This window comes from Salvelinus alpinus, chromosome 3, assembly GCF_045679555.1.
Source record: "Salvelinus alpinus chromosome 3, SLU_Salpinus.1, whole genome shotgun sequence".
Lineage (NCBI taxonomy): Eukaryota > Metazoa > Chordata > Actinopteri > Salmoniformes > Salmonidae > Salvelinus > Salvelinus alpinus.
In genome coordinates, this window is record NC_092088.1 from 44047927 (window position 1) to 44069983 (window position 22057).

The 22057-nt window shown below is 44.2% G+C and overlaps 1 protein-coding gene across 4 annotated transcripts in view; it reads right to left on the reverse strand.

Annotated features, from left to right (window-relative positions):
* Window positions 1–22057, reverse strand: part of LOC139570765 (cullin-9-like) — a 33588-nt gene that overhangs the window by 3665 nt on the left and 7866 nt on the right. For 2 of the 4 annotated variants that reach the window (XM_071392917.1, XM_071392914.1), the window contains exons 3-35: window positions 18602–18756; window positions 17875–18468; window positions 17564–17705; window positions 17185–17375; window positions 15377–15773; window positions 14966–15158; window positions 14673–14874; window positions 14281–14474; window positions 13957–14153; window positions 13488–13725; window positions 13201–13306; window positions 12853–13080; window positions 12547–12637; window positions 12123–12294; window positions 11699–11804; window positions 11492–11587; window positions 11195–11370; window positions 10978–11111; window positions 10651–10836; window positions 10313–10342; window positions 9880–10016; window positions 9472–9654; window positions 9107–9264; window positions 8792–8993; window positions 8450–8621; window positions 5140–5285; window positions 4891–5020; window positions 4431–4633; window positions 3995–4248; window positions 2791–3166; window positions 904–1044; window positions 524–688; window positions 119–282 (exon numbers count right to left, since the gene is read on the reverse strand). In XM_071392917.1, coding sequence (XP_071249018.1) covers window positions 119–282; window positions 524–688; window positions 904–1044; window positions 2791–3166; window positions 3995–4248; window positions 4431–4633; window positions 4891–5020; window positions 5140–5285; window positions 8450–8621; window positions 8792–8993; window positions 9107–9264; window positions 9472–9654; window positions 9880–10016; window positions 10313–10342; window positions 10651–10836; window positions 10978–11111; window positions 11195–11370; window positions 11492–11587; window positions 11699–11804; window positions 12123–12294; window positions 12547–12637; window positions 12853–13080; window positions 13201–13306; window positions 13488–13725; window positions 13957–14153; window positions 14281–14474; window positions 14673–14874; window positions 14966–15158; window positions 15377–15773; window positions 17185–17375; window positions 17564–17705; window positions 17875–18468; window positions 18602–18756 — 6259 coding nt within the window. The remainder of the gene's footprint in view (window positions 1–118; window positions 283–523; window positions 689–903; window positions 1045–2790; window positions 3167–3994; window positions 4249–4430; window positions 4634–4890; window positions 5021–5139; window positions 5286–8449; window positions 8622–8791; window positions 8994–9106; window positions 9265–9471; window positions 9655–9879; window positions 10017–10312; window positions 10343–10650; window positions 10837–10977; window positions 11112–11194; window positions 11371–11491; window positions 11588–11698; window positions 11805–12122; window positions 12295–12546; window positions 12638–12852; window positions 13081–13200; window positions 13307–13487; window positions 13726–13956; window positions 14154–14280; window positions 14475–14672; window positions 14875–14965; window positions 15159–15376; window positions 15774–17184; window positions 17376–17563; window positions 17706–17874; window positions 18469–18601; window positions 18757–22057) is intronic. The other 2 variants (XM_071392915.1, XM_071392916.1) reach the window with 2 other exon arrangements.

The following is a 22057-nucleotide window of genomic DNA, read 5'->3' on the forward strand; positions in this document are numbered from 1 at the left end:
CCTACAACATACTTCTGGTAAACCTTGGCGGGGAGAAAAAAAAAAAATATATATATTTTTTTTTTAATCGACAGAACAGTGCTGAGGATTAAAATGTGTCCAGTAGCTTTATACTTACTGAAGGCAGCCTTCATTCTTCTCTATCTGGGCCTGGCAGCTGGGGCAGCGTTTGGAGATGAGTTTGGCAAGGTGCTTACTTTGGGCTTCCATGGTCATACCCTCGTAGTAGCCACCATCGTCCATCCACTGGGACATGTGACTGCAGCTGGCTGGGTAGTGAGCCTGGGGGAGATGGAGGTTAAGCTGTACTCTGTTGCTTGCTTGAGTGTCTGGAAAAATATGTATAGATAGATTTACCCTACACCAAGTTTGATCGCTAACCATACAAATATGGATTTCTGATTCAATCAGATTGAAGTAAAAAAAATATCACAAATAAACCCAAAAATGTTTACTAAAGCCCTATAACACAAATGAGAATGAAGACATGAAGCTGTGTACTGTATGACAGCTCAGTGCTAACCTCTGGGAAGTTGCAGCTAAAGCAGGAGGACCAGCAGCACTTTGAGCAGGTTCCCATGCTGCCGATGTTCTCCTTGCACAAGATCTGGTCACAGCCCAGGGGGTTGGTGCACCAGGTCAGGTTGGAGCAGCACTCCACGTAGCCCCGGAGGAGCGCGTTCTCATACTGGAGGGGAAACGGAGGACAGGAGTGGAGGGGCTCAGCGAAAGGATAGGTACTGCTGTTTTAAACTCACGAGACGCAAACAAACATTGTACAACTGGACAGAAATGTCCATGCTAAACTGAGCCAGCAGTTCATATGACAACTAGACTAATGTGATATAACATTTTGGGTTAAAATAAGTGTTTCTCTCTCATTGAGTTGTGTGGGGGGCAGACCTTGGCGATGGTGTCTTTGTCAGTCAGGATGTTGAAGAAGAACAGAGAAGTAGGTTGCGCACGGCAGTCTGTGATTGGACAGTTGCAGTTCATCACCAGGTTCTGCTCAATCCTGGCCGTGAGGTACTCCTGCCAGCAAGACTGTAGGAAGGAAAAATACAGGGCCTTCGGAAAGTATTCAGACCTCGACTTTTTACACATTTTGCTAAGTTACAGCCTTCTATAAGGTATTCAAAAAAATAATAATCCTAAGCAATCTACACACAACATCCCATGTTGCTAATTTATTAAAAACAAAAATACCTTCTTTACATAAGTATTCAGACCCTTTGCTATGATAATCAAAATTGAGCTCAGGTGCATCCTGTTTTCCATTGATCATCCTTGGGATGTTTCTACAACTTGAGTACACCTGTAGTAAATTCAATTGATTGGTCATCATTTGGAAAGGCACACACCTGTCAATATAAGGTCCCACAGTTGACATTGCATGTCAGAGCAAAAACCAAGCCATGTGGTCGAAGGAATTGTTCGTAGAGCTCTGAGACAGGATTGTGTCGAGGCACAGATCTGGGGAAGGGTAAAACATTTCCGCAGCAATGAAGGTCCCCATCATTCTTAAATGGAAGTTTGGATCCAGCAAGACTCTTTCTAGAGCTGGCTTCGGGACAAGTCTCTGAATGTCCTTGAGTGGCCTAGCCAGAGCCCACACTTGAACGCAATCAAACATCTCTGGAGAGACCTGAAAAGAGCTGTGCAGCAACGTTCCCCATCCAACCTGACAGCGCTTGAGAGGAATGGGAGAAACTCCCCAAATATAGGTGCCAAGCTTGTAGCATCCTACCAAAGAACACTCGAGGCTGTAATCGCTGCCAAAGGTGCTTCAAAGTACTGAGTAAAAGGTCTGAATACTTACGTAAAATGTGTTTTTTTTGGTTTGTTGTAAAAACCTATTTTTGCTTTGTCATTATGGGGTATTGTGTGTAGATTGATGAGGACAAAAAACAATTTAATCAATTATAGAATAAGGCTATAACGTAACAAAATGTGGAAAAAGTCAAGGGGTCTGAATACTTTCCGAAGGCACCGTAAATAATCATCAAATGAGTCCTCTGACAAACTGCACACATGAATTAGGAGATGTTACTACTCAGCATGTACAGCGTCATTCATCCTTAACCCCCTAGAGTTGATTCTCACGTAACGTCTGTAGCGTCCCAACAGTTTGACATACAAACTATTATGACCACTATGGAAAGGGGGAGACTTTCACGTACACAATGGTGGTCACCAACCCCCACAAGTGTCAGAGGACTCGTCTGAAGTCGGTACCGTTGACATGCAAATTTCTGTTTGTAGTGTCCAAACAGCTGGCTACAAACTAATGTGACCCACTACAGAAAGGGTCACAGGACTCGTCTGAAGGTAACCAGTACTGTTTAAAAAAAAAAAAAAAAAAAAAAATGGAAGTTTGAAGGTAGTTTTGTGCCTAACCAAAAAAGGAGTTAAATGTGTAAAAATAAATATTTCCTGAGCTTTCTTAGATCTCCTAGATAAGACAAACACTTAAATCCTGTTCCTTATGATTTGGTTTTTGACTGTCTTTTTTACTATTTATGAATGTGTTATTCAATGCGTTTCTCTGGGCTATAGTAGTAACTAACAAATTCAATATTTTATCAAATCAATATTTTATTCCTGAAGGGGTACTGAAATTCAGAATCAAATAGCTAAATGATCTATAGTATAACCATCTTAAAACAATTCCATGTCAGCTTAGAACCCTCACTCCCAACAGCTTAGACTTTAGAATTAAAGTATCCGTGCAAGATTTTTTTTAAATATAAAAGTTTGAAAAGGGGTAGAAATATCTGTAAGGTGACTGACCCGGCAGCAGTAGTGCATGCAGCAGAGGGTGGGGGCAGGCTCTGCCTCCCCTGTTTGGGAGATGAGGCACACGGGGCAGCTGGCCACGGGGCTAGGGGGCGGCTGGGGGTTCAGGCCCTTTAGCCCGGCAGCCAAAACCAGGGAGTCTGGGTCGTCTGTGTAGCGCTGGATCAGCACGTCCACGTTCCACTTGCAGTGGACCAGCAGGTGCTCAGCCCGGTCCAGGTCCAAACTCAGAGTGCCAGAGACCTGCTGGACAGTGCGCTGCATCAGCTGCCGGACTTCCTCCTGGTTCATGGTCCGGCCCATGGACAACAGGACAGCCTCCAGGACTCCATCTTCTGCACTCGGAGGGGCTGCACTGATACCTTCCAGGCTGCAGGAGGAGACACAGTGGGTCACAAAGGTACTTACAACTATGGAAATCTTAACTTCTTAAAAGTGAGGGTCACAGTTTTAGTATGATTACATTGGAAATGCTCTCCTTTAAGAGAACAAGCATGTGTTACTTAAAGTGAGTAACCATAACATCCTTATAGACAAGCAAAACTTAGTCATCAGGTTAGTAGTAAGTGTGATTTTAATGACAGCGTGACTAATTTTGGAATCTTCGTTCGAAAATATCTCACCCCACACAACATTTCTAGACTATTTCATTATAACACAAAGAAAGCAACAAACATGGTTCAAAGTTGATACATTTTCTTTATTTATAATAAAACATTCACTAGCATATTTTGCCTGTTTCTGAACATATTGTATAAGAGCCTAGATTATTTTTATGTTGCATTTATCGTTTGAGTAGAGGGTTGCCATGGGTTTCTTGGAAAGTAATGGCTTAGATGAACAGCATCAGTGGTCATCCTGAATATGAAATGACTGACATTGGTGGGCATTGCCATGCAGCCATAGTTTAGGTCAAAGTGCATTTAAAAGCTTAAGTAGGACAGAACGAAAACATATGTCACAAATACATGCTGTAACAGGACTGAAGACCTCAACCCAATTGGTTATTTATTAAAGCATTTATCCAATGCCTAAGGCAGTGGGACATAAATGGAAAAGGCCTGTTAATATAGTCTACTCTCCTTCCCTACAATTAAAAAACCAAACTGGGGAGATTCTGTATCTCGGGGCTAGAGGACACACCAGCCATCCACATTAAAATTATTTCCCCCCACTAGGTCAAGGCCAGTCCGCACACCTGATGTCAGCGTTGCTGCTGCTGGGGTTATTCTTTAGCTCAGCCTTGCTGAAGGAGAAATGCGCTTGGCCCTTCTGGGGAGTGGAGGGGTCCTCGGGCAGGAACTCCACGATGTGGGGGCTGTCCTCGTTGCGCCTGATGTAGCCCTTGCTGATGACATGCATGACGCAGGACAGCACGTCTGTAGTGCTGCAGCTGAAACGAACTGAGCCCGGGGAACGAGTCGCCTCCCGCTTCTGACACGTATCCAACACCTGGGGGAGGACAAGTGAGCAAAGTGGTACATAAGACACCGGCTGCTAGTATCTGGCCCATCAAATAAAGCTGGCCCTGAACCACGGAGGGATGGACGTCTATACTACCACTACATAGGATCAGTTGAGGATCTCCATTGGTCACACATGAAAAAGGACATGGGGAGGAAACATGGCCTTACTCTGAACACCAGGTTGTCTATGTGCATCTCTTTCTCAGCCTTCATGATCTGGATGATGAGGCAGTAGATGAAGTTCCTCTTCCTCTCCAGCGAGCGGGCAGCATCCTCGTCCACATTCAGGTAGGTCTGCTTGGGCAGCAGGTAGCAATAGCTGTGGTTTTCCAAACTCTGAGACTGAGCTTTTTTGTTCAATCTCAGGACTCCTATGGGCAGAGGACAAAACTATACATTCAGTGCGACGCCACCGACAAATGCCAACAGTAATTTCAAAATGGTCACTAAAATAAAATCTAACTGGGGAACAATGCAGGAGATGAGGTCTGTCAGTGTAAAAAAAATAAGTAAATGCAATGTCACAAAATCTGATGGATTACTGAGATCAACAGTAGCTCCATAGAATATTTGTGAAAGGCTCAGAGAGAAAGAGCTAGCCAGGGGAAGACAAAGAGCAGGAGCTCACCCTTCACAAGATTGTTGTCAGGGCTGTCTTGGGTGAGAATGCCCTTCCCTGCTGTGAGGGGAGACAGAGCATGGGCCAGCATTGTCGGGGAGAGGCCTGTGGCCTGCTGAAGAGCCTCCACAGATACATCCTAAAATAAAATACAACAGGAGGTAGTATCAGAGACAACAGCCCATTGTCAATGGAGAATATTTAATACATCAACTCCCCATAGTGCATTGCACTGTATCCCCCCGGTCATCTAGTTACCGCTTGGTGGTTGAACTGTAGGAGGATGTACATCTGCAGGGTGGAGACGTAGAGAGTGCAGGAGCCGTAGCGCAGCTCTGCATGGCCCAGCCAGGTCCACTGTAGACGCCGGGGCTTACTGTGGGTCAGATTGTACATGCACTGGCCTACAGACAAACACACATCACTCAACGTTTAGTCTCAAGCACTTTCGTTCTGAAAGATGCCATTGTAACGGACTGGTTCTAATGAGATTCTGGCATGTGTGACTCATTTCAGGAAACTAGGCATATGTCGCTGAGATAATGGTTGGGCTGGACATGCCGGGAGATGAGTTTGGATTGGTCTGCCATGTAGCATGCTTCTGTCTATAACGTGAGCTGTTCAGTATGTGTTGACAGTCCTTCCTATCGTGCAATTTTTTTGAAAGATATAACGTTAGCCATCGAGAACTACAAAAGTTTTGCTACTTTTCTCAACAGGATTGATGCCCTGAATTTAGCAAGCGCTATTGACAGATCAGTTGGAAAAAGTGATGGGCTACTTTCTGCACACGCCACGGTAATTGTGAACGGGAGTGACTTCACAACTCTGGCCAAACAATGTGGCAACAACCAAAATGGAGTTCAAATGGTGCCAGTCTGCTATGACGTGTTCAACCATGTATACGGATAGGTAAGAGACTAGCAACATTTTCAGATAAGTGTCTAATTTTGTGAGAAAGTCATTTTCATTCCAAGTTAAAGCGTATTGTTTGCTAGCAAACTGGCAATAATATTATTACACAAATCATACAGGTAACGTTAGCTAGCAAGCTAACGTTATGTGTGTGATCTGTGTAGTAATATTATTGGAATCAGAAATCTATTTGCATTGCTAGTTATGTCCTAATATTTACTAGCTAACATTGAACATAGCTAGTTGGTTAGCTTTAGCTACCTGCAGATTCATACTACAGCTATGACAATGTTTGTATTGGTGTTAGTAGTACGAGTTGGGATTACGCGGGTTTATTGTTTAGCTAGCTAGAGGTCTCAACAAAAGACTCCACTTCGCCAAATGATTACATGACCCATCAAGTTAGCCAGGTGTGTCTGTGGGTGATTACGACCATCTATTGTATTTCATGAACATGTGTACATGTCTAGACAATAGTGACTCATCCACCTAGCTAGATGTGGCTGGTTATAGCATTTCCTTCAAATGACCTATCAATTTATACAAGTGTGTCAGGTAAGAGTCATCTAATAATAATAAAATATTTTATCTGGACACTGTTTTTTTATATTGCTAGTAACCAATGTTCCCTCTAAGCTGCCCGCGTAGTAGCCCCTAGACTGCTGCGTAGAAATATCAGCCAACAGCGAGAAGCACGAGATTAAACTTCACTCAACTTTCTAGAGCAGTGGTCACCAACCGGTCGATCGCGATCAACTGGTCAATATCCAAGAAATTCCTAGTCGATCAGTAAATATTTATGTAAAAAACCCATCAGATGCAGGCACCATCAGCCCAGAGAAATAAAAATAAAAGCCAATTGTTTAAATGTATTCTCACTCAGCTGTGCTTCACAATTAATTTTTAAAAAGCTATATTACCAGTGTGATCATATAGCCTACCTCAAATTTTTTAATGCCCTGAACAATACATTCATTGGCAGGGCAATTCAAGCAAAGCCAGTATGTGGTTTATAAATTGGTTAATGTTGCAGGCTTACATTTTTTAAGTCCTATTAAATAATCTGAGCAGTAGATCTCAGCTTGCATTTTGACTCCGTGATCTGGACTCAGAAAATGTTGGAGACCACTGTTCTAGTGTTTTCCCTGTTAGGACTATTAACATCTCCCTTTACTGTGGCAGGTGTGATCGAATCAACGCAATATTAGCCACTTTCAATGCAACATATCAAAACATAATGAACTATGCAAGAGATTTTGTTGTAGGCAGAACGCATCGGAGTAGGATTCTATTGCATTGACATGCACTAGTCAGCCCGTACTCTACACAGACCGGTGCGGTATAAACAATCAGAGCTGCAGTAGGCCTATATGCAAATAGACCATTGCCGTATATGGATCTGTGCGATTCACTTCGTTTTGAGATCAAAGCAAGAGCTGCATGTAGCCACATGTGCACACTATTGTCATATCCTTTGGTAGCTAGTAAGTTATTAGCCCAGTTATAGATAATTTGTAGTCAGCAATAGGGGAGTAATTGCTTCTTACAAGAGAACAAAACATGTATATTTCTTGACATCTTTGAAAAGGCGGTCAGGTAAAGGAGCTTTTGTCTTAAAGAGGCAGTGTTGTATTTTGAGACCGGCTTGAATAAGCTAAGTAGCCAATAGGCAGAGGGTAGCATGATTTCTCAGATTCTATGTAATAATGGTGTGGGAATAATAATGCATTTTATATGGTAAAAGTGGTTACTTGCATCAAACACAACAACATTTTCAATCGCCTCATTGTCTGAAGGACAAGTGGATTAACAGGTTAATGTCAAGCCCTGCATGTTTGTTGTTGTAAGTCTCATGGAATGTAGGCTTACATTGAACACCACACATTGGCTGCTATTGTAGACTGAATGACAGAACAGCCATTTCCATGTTAAAATGTTATGGGATGCATTTCCTCCGTTGTTTTTTATGTAGGCCACTGGTTAAAACTAACTTAAAGCAAGTACAGCCTGCAGTGTTCACAGTAAACGCACGCTGAAAGTTGCACAGAATTTACACAACGTTCAAGTTTGCGCTCAGCAGACCTGAAATTTGCTCAGCACCTAATTTTTGTTGTTGTTGAGGGAACATTGCAAGTAACCATTTCACTATACCGTTTACACCTTCTGTATCCAGTGCATGTACCAAATAAACGTGGATGTTATTTGATAGTGTGTTTACCAGGGACGTGAATGTGAAGAACATGACCTGCACCAAAGTCAGATTAGGACATAGGCCAAGGACTAGATAAGTGTATTTTACATGGATTCTTTCCTTATAGTAGGATACTACCTTTAACACTTAGACTTTAAGTAGTTTAGTAAACAACCAAATATTTGCTCTGTTTAGCACATGGTCTCACATGTCAATCCTTAAACAGAAGGGTGGGGCTTTTAAACTTTTAAAGCAGAATTACTTTCCCATTGTTCCTAAACTGTAGTGTATGATAACATTTTCATTTTCTAGTCTCTTTTATCCAATGTAAAAAAACAAAATTTAGCTACGAATCGAGGCGGTCAGTCACATATGAGAAATATTAAAATACATCAATATGAGGCAAACAAATTATTGCATACAACCAAACTTTTTGAAAAGAGATAACCGAAAGGGACTGACTGTTAGAGTAGAAGTCCGTGAACTCTGCCAGGTAGGTGCAGAGCTGCTTGGGGAAGTATCTGCTGTGGTTGTCCATGTAGCAGGGGGAGGAGACAGCCCAACAGCGAGGAGACAGGATCAGCACCTTCACCTCACTCTCCTCCTCAGGCTCCGACGGCTGATCATCCATCATCTGTAGCACAGCAAAGGACAAAAATAGTTTATGTTATGGGTTGGATTCCCATTAGCGCATATCACATCGTAACATGTGTATGCTGCTTTGGAAACGAGCATCAGCTATATAAAAAAAAAGTTAAAACATTGCAGGGCCTGATACAATAGTGGCTCTCGTCCTCTGCTCACCTCCTCGTCGACATCCTGAAGGGTCTTATCCAGCTGCTGGAGGCGGTAGAGGTGGAACTCCTGCTGCAGCTCCTCAGACTCACTAAGGTTCTTCAGCATCTGCTGGGGGAAGCGGTTGGGGAAGCAGGTGCCTATCTGCATTATGACAGCACTCTCCAGCCACACCTTGCCCTGGCCTAGCAGCCTGTCACCCAGGTAGTACCTGCGGAGGAGGAAACGAGATGGATTGAGACTCGGGTACAATATGGCCCTTTCAGAATAATAAATGGTGTTAGGTTGACCTTACCAACTACAGGGATAGAAATGTGGCCTTACCTGTAAAAGTGCTCAAAGGTGTTGGCCAGCTCCAGGCCGGAGAGGAAGAGCATGGGTTCTAGGAACTGCTGCAACTGGTTAAGAGTCTCCACGTTGCCAGAGTCCACTCCACTCTCCTGGATCATCAAGTCGATGTACTGGGCAAACCGCTCGCTCACCTGCAAACACAGAGATGGAGAATTCAACCTACACAAAGAGCAGTGATCTGGAGAATAGATGTGTTACCGGTGCACTGCCGGGTTACGTTCATTAGGCACCAAACAGAAGAAAAATGACTGGAACGGGGAAGAACTGTGTGTGTTTTCCATTGCGTGCCCTAATATGACCCAAGTAGTATTGAGTATAGGTCGTCTAGTATAACTCACGTGCATGGCGGTGAGGATGGAGAGCTGTAGGAGAGCAGCAGAGAAGCCGTGGCGGAGAGCCAGCACAAACGCTGTCTGTTGGCCAAACAGCTCCTCCATGGCATTCTTCAGACGGAGGTACATGTTCCTGTAGCGCTCCACAAAGTCTGGCAGGCTGCACGTAGAGTCCAAAAACTTCTTAACCTGTTAAACATGTGTCAAGTCATCACTCCAAAGTTTTTATTTATCTATGAGTTCCAACTTTGAAATCCTGCCAAAGACTCATTTAGTGATGCCATCTTGACTAAAAAAAATAAAAAATAAAAATAAAATACGTTTAAGAGTTACTACACCAACTTACTTCAAGGACATTAGATCAGAGTAGGTTTATAATAGGCCTCAGAGTTTAGAGATATAGGAGTGGCTTACCTGTCTCTGTACAACGCCCTGCCAACACAGTGCTATCCCTGCAATACTGCTGGTGTTCTTCATCTTCGGCTTGACAGAGTTGGAGGAGGAGGAAGAGGAGACAGCGGCTGCATCTTTGTTCTTTCCCTCTTTTCCATCTGAAAGTAAATGACGATTCAGTTACCTTCTAAACAAAAAGGTTTGAGATAAATCAGGGTAAAAACAATCTGCAGCCAAAAACAACAAAGAAACAAAATCAATAACACATCGTCCTGATCATTTTCAACTGAAACTGGAGGGTTGCGTGTGGGAGGAAAGCGGAATGTTGCAGTCATTAGTTATATATATAAAAAAAAATATATATATAAAAAATTAAAAAAAATGGGGGTGCCATTGAGCTGGAAGAATAACTTAAAACGAAATGCAGTACATTAGCCTCTAAACTGTTACTTACTCTTTAAATCTTTGCTTCGGTTGATACCTTCTGAAAACAAAAGAAATACCTTGAAATACGGAAGACTTGATGGGTGGTGTCTACCAAATACTATAAGTAAATTAAGTATCAATACGCTCGCATTTCCAAATTTTATACTACCATGCAAAATCTAGTCTACTAAGACGTATTCTCAGCTCATTTTGATTGGCAATTCCCAGCACCCATTTCCAGGGGCAATAATTGTCAGTTCACTATTCTGAAGGTTGTGAAGCTGGACAGAGAAAAGACTCATAGCAGCCTTGAGTGTTTATCAGAAGTAAATGCGTGGTAAGGTATAGCGTTACAGGATTACTCACTGCACTTGATGGGCGGCTTGAGCTCCTCTGTGTCCACTCTGCTGGTATCCACATGGACAAGTAGGTGGGTGAGGCGACGGACGCGGGAGTTGAAGATGGCGGCCCGGCTCTTGCAGCGCCTGGCTGACTCTGCGTTGTCAAGGTACTCACTGAGCAGCCAGGAGAGAGGACTGAGGACTTGGGTCTCTGTTGGGAGTTGAGAAGAGAAGCAAGTTATTTGAACTACAACTGACTGAATCTTAGTTGATGAAAATGTATGACAGATAGACGCTAGCTGAAGTGCAGGAAGTGAGTGCGAAAGAGAGTGAGACAGACTCCAAAAGTTACCCGAGATGGTGATGCTCTGTACGATGGGGGTGATGAGGGCCTCCCAGCAGGTACGTCCCAGAGCCTCCGCTGCCTCGGCATCAGGCAGGAAGCGGTCAGCAAACATCTGCTCATGTCGCAGAGCGCTGTTCAGTCTGCAGAGACACACCAGGCCAGGTTAGCACAGTCAGGGGGTCAGTGTAGTTTGCAGTACCGTGTATAGTAGAGACAGGCTTACTTGTTGAAGAGCTGCAGCAGCTGGGCCTTGTCCTCCAGGATCTCCTGGCACCAGGTGTGGGCCTTAGTGGTGTAGAATAGATAGGTGCGACAGCAGAGCTGCTCCTTGAACACGGGCCAGAAGGTGGGCTTAGGCCCCAGCACCTCAAAGCCGTGGACCCTTGTGTCAATGCCACCCTGGTGGGAAGAGCAGGTTCAAAATTTAAAAGGAGACTCCCTGCTGACCAGGGTTGAGATTAGTACCATGTCAATTCAGGAAGTAAACTGAAATTCAAATTTTCATGATTCCACAGCCCACCTGCTGACACCTCTTGATCCTGATCTGCACAATGGACCAGAAGCGGGTCATGTTCTCCAGCAACACAATGCGATTGGCTGAAGGAGGCACATTGACCTGTAAAAACAAAGTGGGTGGGTGAGGGGCTTAAACCTTAAAAAGACAAGATGGTAAATTGAACCTACTTCCAGAAGTTTCCTACTCCTGTCGGCTTATACAGCTACTTACTGTGTTCAGCTCTGTGTTGATGTTTGTGGGGTCGTCTCCTGCAAGTACTACCATGCGGGCAGGCATATAGCTGGAGTCTTCACTGGCCACAAGCACTGCCAATTGCCTGAGTTTAACAAGAAAAGGAGAACATTTACTTACAGTAAGTTCCCAATAGTTAAGAGTAAATCATTTTTTTAAAAGTACAAATATCAATGTCATTGAGGTAACCACAGTTGTTTACGAGAGCATGCAGTCTAGCATAAAAATCCACAGACACATGAACAAGGCAATAACAAAAGTTTCGGTATACAGGAAAGGTAAAAGTGAGCAACTCAGGTGTGCTTCATTTTCAATTGTCTTAAAAAAAAAAAGTGCATACACCAAGATTAAAAATGACAACATTCTAAACCCTCTGTATGGCCAAAGTGATGTGTGGACGTACCTAATCACCACCCCCTTGTGCATGTAGATGTTGATAAAATGGGAACCTGTGCAGCCATTGGACTCCCAGTACGTTTTGGGGTTCTTGTCAGTGAGCTTGTTGGCTCGATGGTGATTAGAGGAAACCTCCACTTTCTCCCAGCACTTGTCCTCCTTGAGTTCCACACTTGATCCTGTTAATGGTCATAGACAAAGTATGACAGTTTAAGACAAGTTGTACTTTAACTTTCAGAGGCTAAATAAAAACTTCAAGGGATGTTTGGTTAAAGTAAATAAATCTACAGTACTCATTTGATTTTATGAAGAAGAAAAAAATACAAAAGTAATGACATTATTTATTTTGGCACCATTTCTATGCAAGGCTGGTATTCACTTGTGATTTGAGTCAGCTAAAGTGAGATATAAAATAATTTAAATAAACACACCTTGGCACAGATTGCGCAGAAAGATGTCAAAGAAAGGGATGTTAATTGGTTGGTGGCTTCGCCGATGCTCCTCTATTTGGCCCAAAACCATCTGTATTTGGTTAGAAAGGACAGCAGATTACAAATGAGCTATTAGCAACAGAGTAGCGTGACACTTGCAAGCCAAATGTGGCACCCACTATTGAAGGAACATTTCAAAGACCTACAAGTAAAAACATTTTTTTTTAAACAATATAGAATTTTACAATATAGAAACCTAGTCTTGTAACTGACTGAATAGGTAAGATAGTAGAATTTGTATTAAACCTGTATGCAACCAGCCAGAACGCTGGTGGTCATTTTCTTGTAGAGACTGGCATACTTCTCACAGTCTGTGATTAAGTCCCGCAGCTCTGTGACCAACAGCAGGTTGATACTGTGCTTGTCTAGCGCCTTGACCAGGGCGTCCTTCGTGCCCAGACGACACATCACCACAGCATAGTCTTTGTTCACAGAGGCCAGGCGATACAGGAAGCGGATGAGCAGCTGGACAACCTAGACGAAACAACCTTGTGTCAATTACATGACCATTAATTGAATACATACCTAACATAGAAACGTAGAGGATTATAACTACGTGCGTTTCGGTTTATAATCATGGAGGATCTTTCCTACCTCACGGTCATTGATGAATGCGGTCATAGAAGACAAGCATGGTTCTATGCTCTCATGCCATGGAAGCAGATCCTCCAGGTAATTGTCCAAGAACTTGTTCAATATTCTACAGGAGAGAATATACAAATGTTTGTATATTCTTGAAAATAAAATACATGCATTGCATACATAACATGCCCTTTGGAGGTTCATTACACAGTACACTGATGACATGATCTAGGCACTGACATGACATTCCAACAACTAAACCCTGTCGGTTGGCAGCACAACAAGCACCTCCGTCTCACCTGAGGATGGAGAGCTGCGCAGCCCGGTCAGCTCGGTGCTGGTCCATGAGGCGCACCAGGTCCTGGTAGGTCTCTCGGCTGCGGGTCACCTGGTTGCGCTCCTCCTCTAGCTGGGAGGCGTCGTCGCACAGCAGCTGCTCCAGCGTCAGGATCACCTCCTTGGTTGCCGTCATCTCCTTCAGGCTCACCACCAGCATCTTCAGCTCTGTGTCCTTGAAGTCCAACTCATCCTTTGACTCTGGAAAAAATATCCAGAACCGAATTTATTTACTTAATCTTCTTTGTCCCCATTAGGACATAAGCCCACAAGAAGAGGACAATAAAATGTTCTTTATCATTTATTGTGGGAAGAAGGATCTATTATAGGAATGCAAGAGGCATGGCATAAAAAGCATATGTGCAACTAGCTAGCTAGGAACCCCTACACATAACCGGAAGGAGTGTATTCAAACGAGCAATGAAATCGTACCTTTTTTCTCCAGCTTGTGGACCATGGAAATGTGGTTGAGGGCAATGATGGCCAGCATGTTCACTGGCCGCGAAGCTGTGAGGCACTTCTTGAGCACAGCGCTGACGTCACAGGCCACCAGCTGTTCCGCCAGGCTCTTACTACTGGAGATCAGCATGATGATCACCAACAGACCATTCCTCACCGACAACATACACCTGGTAGGAGAGAGAGAGCAGATATCCCTTAGCCGCCACTGTGACATAGCAGTGTCATCATAGGAAACAGTGGAGTTGGGCATGTTACCATTCCCTTTGAGAGCCAGTCGGGGTGTAAAAGACATACCTAGGTGTGTTGAGCATCAGTTCAATGCCAGCGGGGATTGCAGCCAGCAGTCCCTTGGAGCCCTCGGCGGTGGCAGAGCCAATACTGGCAAAGACCCCGAGCATCATGGGTGTGCCAGACTCGGGGAGAGGAAGATAACAGCTGCTCATACTGCCCAGGTCATGCTTACTGGCACCTGTGATAACCATCAGAGTCTAGGGAGGAGGGGGAGAAACCAACACACACACACTATGTAAGTGTGGACAGAAACATGATAGATAACTTCACAGCTGCAGTGTTGTCATGACTTGTCATCCCCTAAAACTATAAGGAAACATGTGCTCTTTCATTACAAAACTAGCTAGATAACAAAACGGGAGTAAAAAAAAGAAACAAAGTGATTGAGAACTCACAGCCAGAGCGACTTGCTGGACCTGTGGGACAGTGGGGTATTCCTGCATACAGGAGAGGATAACTTTGACGCCACCTTCAGTGGCGAAGGAGACCCTCCACTCGTACTTGACCATGAGGGCGCGGGTGAGACGCAGGGTGCTGACCACGTTCTCCTTGGGCTGCCCACTCAGTATCTCGACCAAAAGCTTCAGGACTTTATCCCTGGGGGATTCAAAGATCAAGTTGGAGAACACAAATGTTCGAGTTCAAACGTGACCCTAAGAGAATAAAAGTGTGCAGGCTGCAGCCTTACCGTATGGTCTGGACAGCGTCCGTCCTGAGGGTGCTTCTCTCCTGAGGCCCCTCGTCCTCTAGGACCTGGATGATGAACTTGATCCCAGCCAGCTGCTGGACTGGATCTGAGCCACTCTTCTTCATGATGTCAACCACCTCCCCCAGCTTCTCCAGGGCTGTCTTCTTGCCCTGCACCTTGGGGTTGTTAAACACTGGTGGGGAAAACACAAGGCAAAGCATGTTCGAGCAAGAATGGCTGTCATTATTTAAAATCAGGCTAGAGTGCAACAGTGTGAGGTAATAAAAACACGCCTGTATTCTTGGGCATGTTTATGGTTTCACTTGTCTTTCTCTGGAAAAAGGGGTTGGCTACAGCTAGAGGTAGTTTGCCAACAACAAAAACAAACAAAGCTCAAACAGACTGCCACACCTTTCATCTTTTCCATCAGGTCTTCTGGGTAGTTAGACTCATCTTCCATGGGCAATTCAGACTCTGTGTCAGAGCAATAGTCTGTTGTACTCTCCTTCTTGGGCTTCTTGGACAATGAGCCCATGGCAGAGGAGGAAGAGGCGGCGGCGGTAGCATCAGATGAGTTGCCCCGTCCTCCACCCAGGCCAGAGGATCCGAGGGAGCCGTCGGGCAGCAGCTCATCGTCTTCCAGGCCTCCCCCACCGCGCCGCAGGTAGTGTTTAGAGAAGGCATGGGAGCAGAGCAGGTCCCACAGACACGAGTTCTGCAGGGTCTGCTTCAGGTAGTGGAGCAGCTTCCGGGCCACCTCGCCTGGCACCGACAGCTGGATAAGAGTGGCCTCGTCTACATCTGACATCTGACAGAGCAGAGAGAGGCAAGGCAAAAACATGAAATCTAATCTCAACATCCATGGGGGCTGAGCGTCATGAAAAGAGCAGGAAGAGTGAGAGGATTAGAGAGTGGGAAATAAAGACGAATGGGGTGGCGGGGGGGGCTCTATTTTCACTCGAACATCCATCAAAACACTTAACACGGTATGTGCTTTTACAACTCACTGTGATTGCTCAATTTGAAGAAAGGAGATCATCAATAGTTTGAAACTGAGTGGAAAACATGGCCGTTGTGAATGTTGTTTCAGAGCCTAACAACAAAATGGACAGCACTTTCTAAGGTGAGGATTAATTCAAATCACCCATATGCATATTGGAGCTTACGCATAAGCCTTTATGAGCCCAAGACGAAAAGAAAAAAAACTGATTTCAAATGGATTGTTACACAATACATAGCCAACCACATATTACACCTGGCAGAAAGACATCTTTGGTCTAGCCTAAATTAAACAAATTCAGATTTAGCCTACACTTAGTGAATTTGTATTTTATAGTGAATATATTTTTATATTTCCATAATAGCCAGACATTACCTTTAGCAACAGAATATCTCACCACCGTGAGTTTCCATCTCCTCCCCCCTCTCCTTCATTCCTTTCTCCAGCACGCAGAGGGACTGTCAGTTTAATAAGATATGTTTTGTTGTGAAAACATTTAAACATACCGGCGGGGAAGTGGCTTCCATTCGCTACTCCAAGGCATACGGATGACACACCTTTTTTGTCTTGCCCATTTAATAAATGGGCCATTAAAGTAAAGACCAGATTAAATTGAGAATATTCTGACGGGTGAAAATATGATCACTTGAGAGAACACCGTGTGCAGCCTGAGACAAGGAACAGAGTGCAAGCTTTTTTGTGTGACTTTCTCAAAATCATCAACAGCCTATAGGTCGCATCATGCAGCTCATATTTTGTGATTTCTAAGGCATTCTAAGGTTTGCGTCACTCACAACTAAAGTTCCTAAATAACTCTAAATCTAGCATATAGTACATGTTTCAAATGATCACTTACGCTCAGCATAGCCACTTCATATGGGCGCACTCTCGCTCCGAAAAGGGAAAACTATCCATTCTATTTTATTTAGCTAAGTTCAAATATGTTCCTCTTATTATAAAATAATGGCACGGGACTTAAGAACATCTTGTCTGGTAAATTAACAAGCCTACAGCATGGTGCATAGTCAGATAACATACAGTAGGGCAAATCATATTCTGTATTTTCTTCACATCATGTTTCTTTAGACCTAAAATAAGTAATGCATTTATTGTGATAGTGTATATTCAATTGATTTATTATACTGATTTTAAAAATGTAGATGATCCAAAAGGCTTGTATGACATTTCATGCCCGCCACAGCCAGTGATGGGCACTTGCCTGTTCATCGAGGCTCTGACACAGGATGTTGTTGATCTCCTGCTGTTGCTTTGGTTCTAGCTTCTTGATGAAAAAGAGCACTTCCCACCACTCGGCCCTGCTCAGGGTGGCGCCGTCAGACTGCAGCCCCTCAGCCAGGTAAGGCAACGAGTACAGCCCACCAGGAGGCTTGGAGAATAATGTCTGACTCACTGCATACAAGGGAAGACAACAATATTAGACAGTTTCTAATAAAAACATTATGGCAATTTGTTGAATTTACAGAATACCCTGTGTGTGCATTAGGGCTCAAAGTTTGTGTTCTTTGGTGCTTCGGAGCCAAGTTACTGTTAAAAGTCACTTACATGAGTGAGTCTGTGGTTGCAGGGGATTCTCTTACCAGTCGTGAGCTTGATGGTCTCAGTCAGGGTGGAGGCCTTCTCCTGGGCGTCTTTCTCACCCTGTCCACTGGTGCCAGTGCCCAGGATCTCAACCATGTGCCAGTGCACCCAGTAGGTTCGAGACAGGGAGGTCCAGTACACCTGTGCACAGAAAAACAAGAAGATAGCAATAGGCCAATCACTTTACAGCAAATCTGACCTAACAGCGTTAATGTTTTTCCCAAATCCGTCGCCACTCAACCCTAACTCAAATTGCAGGAGCCTGTGCTGTGTGATACAGTCTAGGCTGATACAAGGTGTGATTTTTTACCTGCACTGGTGGCGAGCCGTCATTACTGTAGCGGAAATCCCCCTCATCACCAGCGCTGACCTCCTCATAATCTTCCAACATACGGACCAGCATGCCGCTCTTCAGGTTTTCCTGCACATATTCCACGTAAGCCGAGCGGCTTGCGAAGTCTGTGCGCGTCTTGAAGCCGTTGCCGGTCTTCTTCTTGGGTGGTGTGGCGGCTGCCATGTTAGAGGCGGCGGCAGCGGCAGGAGAGGCAGAAGCAGAGGCAGAGAAGCGGGGCTGGAAAATAGAACGCACCACACGGCGGGGCGTCTCGTCCTCCTGGTCCTCCCCGCAGACGCTGCCCTGGACCAGGCCGGCTGACTGTGGCGGCTGCCGGTTGCGGTCCCAACCCATGACGCGCACCAGCTCAGAGATGAGGTTAGCCATGGCCATGGTGAACTCAAACTCTCGTTGGACACGCAGGTTCTCCGGCTGGTGGCCTGTCCCTGAGGAGCCTGCTGCGTCTTGTCGCTCAGAGCTCGACTCCACCCCTGCCGTGTTGAGCTTGTCCATCAGGGACGTCACACACAGGTAGCGCTTCACCAGGGAGAACAGCAGCTTCCCTGGGATCTGGAGCACAGGGGAAACGTCACATTACATCTCAACGACCGGTAATTCACTGGTTTGATCTAGAGGTACATGTAGGAACCCATCGGTAAGTAAGAGTACAGTACAGAGACATGGAATATGATTTGGTAGCTACCTGAGGGAGGTGGATCCCCTCAAAAGAGATGCCATGCTCCTCAGAGGAGGTGGTCTCTGCAAACAGCTCCAGGAGGGTGTAGCGATTGTCAAAGTCCATGTGCTGCTCAATACCGTCCTGCTGGCTGAGGGACAGGAGCACATAGGCACGGCTCCCTGTGGGAAGACAGGAGCACCATTATTTTATGTGGACACTATATTTTAAGCTTACCTTCTGAATCGTCACTGCTTGTTAGTCTCATGACACCTAGTATCTAATGAGGTGGTTACCACTGTCCCAGGAGAGTTGCATATGCACACACCCCTCTACCTGATTAACAACCATGTTTGGTTGCACTCAATTTGAACTCCAAGACATACTCTAAAAAAGTGAGGTAATGATTCACTGCTTCAGTCCCAGATACAAATATGTTTAAGATACAAGTGCATCGGTCCGCGGGACCCAAACCGGTCCAAGTGTAGAATACATTGGTCAGAAAATGTATTAATATGTTACAAATTGCCAGTTCACTAAAATGTTTCTCATATTACATTCTACCTTACGAAAATACCGCTCATCTTGTGACAACTGATGCATCCTCTCCTTCAGTGTCAAACTGCATGTAAATGTTGACAGTCATTAATCTAGTCATGCCCCCAGGCAGCATCAGTAACGTAGTCAAACTGAGCAATGTTCCCAGCGCAATGCTGGGTAGGCGGCCTGTTCCTGATATCTGACACCTGTGTGGCACATTCAGCATTCAAATGCTAAAATGGCTTGAGTGATATTAGGTTGTCACTCAAATAAAGCTTATGTAATTTGCTAGGTTATCCTCATCTACGCGCGGTTGAAAATAGTGTAATAAAAGTAAGCTACCGGAGACAACGGCTACTTAAAGCTGTCGTCAACACCACTACCAAGGTGCTGACTGATCTCGTTCGCAAGATCTGGGAGCATAATATCATATCACAAGACTGGAGAAAAGGACTTATCGTCAAACTGCCAAAGAAAGGAAACCTCAGCGAATGTGACAACACTCCTCTCCATCCCCAGGAAAATCTTCTGCAGGATAATCCTCAAACGAATTGGCACTGCTGTCGATGACAAACTAAGACAAGAAAATGCAGGGTTCCGCAAGGGAAGATCTTTGCCCTGCACAACGTCGAGCAGTGCCTCACGTGGAATGCACCCCTCTAGATAAACTTAATTTCAAGAAGGTAATGGATAGTGTTCACCATGAGAGGTTATGGAGAATCCTTGGAGGCTACAGAATACCACCCAAGATTGTCAACCTCATTTGAACTTTGAATGTAGCATCATCCTTGATAGTTCTCTTACTGGAGTCACTTCAACTTAAGTCTGGTGTCAGACAAGTCTGCATCCTTTCTTGTTACCGTTGACTGGGTAATGCGTCAAACATCTGACCATGCCCGAGGAATCCAGTGGACCCTCTTCTTCCATCTAGAAGACCTCAACTCTGCTGATGATCTGGCCTCTATATCATCCAACTCCAGGAGTAGTCAGACTCAGCATGTATGCTAAACAGACTGGTCTCCATATGAACATACAGAAGACCCAAGACATGTACATTAATACACCGCCAATTACCATCGATGGAGAGACGCTTGAGTATGTCGACAACTACCTATCTTGGAAGCCTAATAATAAAAATAAAATAAACACACATCAAGGCCTGACTAAACAAAGCCAGAGGAGCTTTCAGTCGACTACGTCCCATAAGGAACTCAAAAGTATACAGCCTCAAAACTAAGATCAGGCTCTATAACAGCAATGTGAAGTTGCTGATTTTATATTGCTGAGTGCTGGCAGGTAGTCAAGACTGAGTTGAGCAAGGTTGATGCCTTACACAATAGTTGCCGCTGCAAGATCTACATCAGCTTCAGGCCAAACAAAAACCTGTATAGGAGGACGGGTTAGAAGAGAAACCTGGAAATAAAAATACAATGACAGAGGGGTTGCCCAAAGTTGCCCGCAGATGGATAACTGGAAAGAAAACATGGCGACAGACAGTGGTGGCTGAGCTGGAAGAGATGGGTCTTTCAGGGGACAGGGTGCAAACTGTAGCCAAAGACAAATTCCAGTGGCAGAAGATTGTTGCAGCCTTATGTCCCACCCAGGACAAAAAGAAGAAGACTAAGTACCCGAGACGACTCGTCTGGCTATACCTGCTGAAAGGAGCATACAATAGATGTTATTGTAATTGTTCAGGTTCACCATCAGCAATAGTTTTGGTAGTTCAGCTTTAAACAGTGTATATGGTCATTTGATATACAGGGGGAAGTTAATAATTTCATAAGGAGGACAGCGATCACTTTTGCGAGGCACACTGCATGGCCGAAAAGAGAGAGATCACTCGGTAAAACCTTCCAAACCACTCAAATTTAAGATGTGGTGAAATTCAAAGTTTAGCTATATACCTCACAGCTAACAAGTAAACAATAAATATATTACTAGCACACACAATCTGCAAAAATGACAAGGTAATTAGCGGGTGATGCTGATTTACGAACCAAAAGGGCAGACCAAAAAATATATATATTAAAAAAATAAACTACATTGCCCCCCTGTAATCTGATAGTGGTAATGGGGTGGTAGATGCCTATTCTCCCTTATGGCTGAGCCCAGGTGCCTACATAGTACATATAGTACCTATAGAAAGTCTACACCCACAAACTAATTCACATTTTGTTGTGTTACGTGAGATTTAAATATATTTAATTTTAATTGTCAGTACTCCATTTCAAAATGGAAAGAAAATTCTACAAATTGACATGAATAAAAATGCAATAACTAAAATAGTTACTGAATAAGTATTCATGGCTTTTAAGGCAAGACAAAATTAGTTCAGAAGTACATTTTGGCTTAACAAATCACAAGTTAAAATGGACTCAGTGTGAATAGGGGTTGACATAACTTGACAACACCATTCCTTTGTCCCCCATACATAGAGTGCCTTCGTAGTAAGTACTCAGACCCCTTGACTATTTCCACATACAGCCAGCCTTATTCTAAAATGGATTAAGTTGTCATGTTATCGGTCGACCTCTACTTAGCGCCATGTCAAAAGGTCTCAGGCAATCCTGATAGGGGAGTCACATTTAAGAGTCCACAAGGTTGGACCGTCATGGCCCAAGGAGTGGGAATTCCAAAAGTACAGAAACCAAAGCGCAATACAACACTATAACTGTGTTATTCCATTCATGACAGAGCAGACAGTTTTTTTTATTTTTGTTGTAAGGAAAATTGTGAGTGGCTTAATAAGAGAAAAAGTAACCTACCATAACAATCAACAACCCAACCAAATTCAATGAATGTTGACTGTTTTCATAAAGCATGTTCAAAAAAATATTTCTTATCAAACATGAAAATGTTATCCATTTCCTCCAGCAAACATAGTTGCTAAGAAACCTTAAAACAAACATTCCAATCAGCCGAGGTGGCCGACGTGGCCTCTTT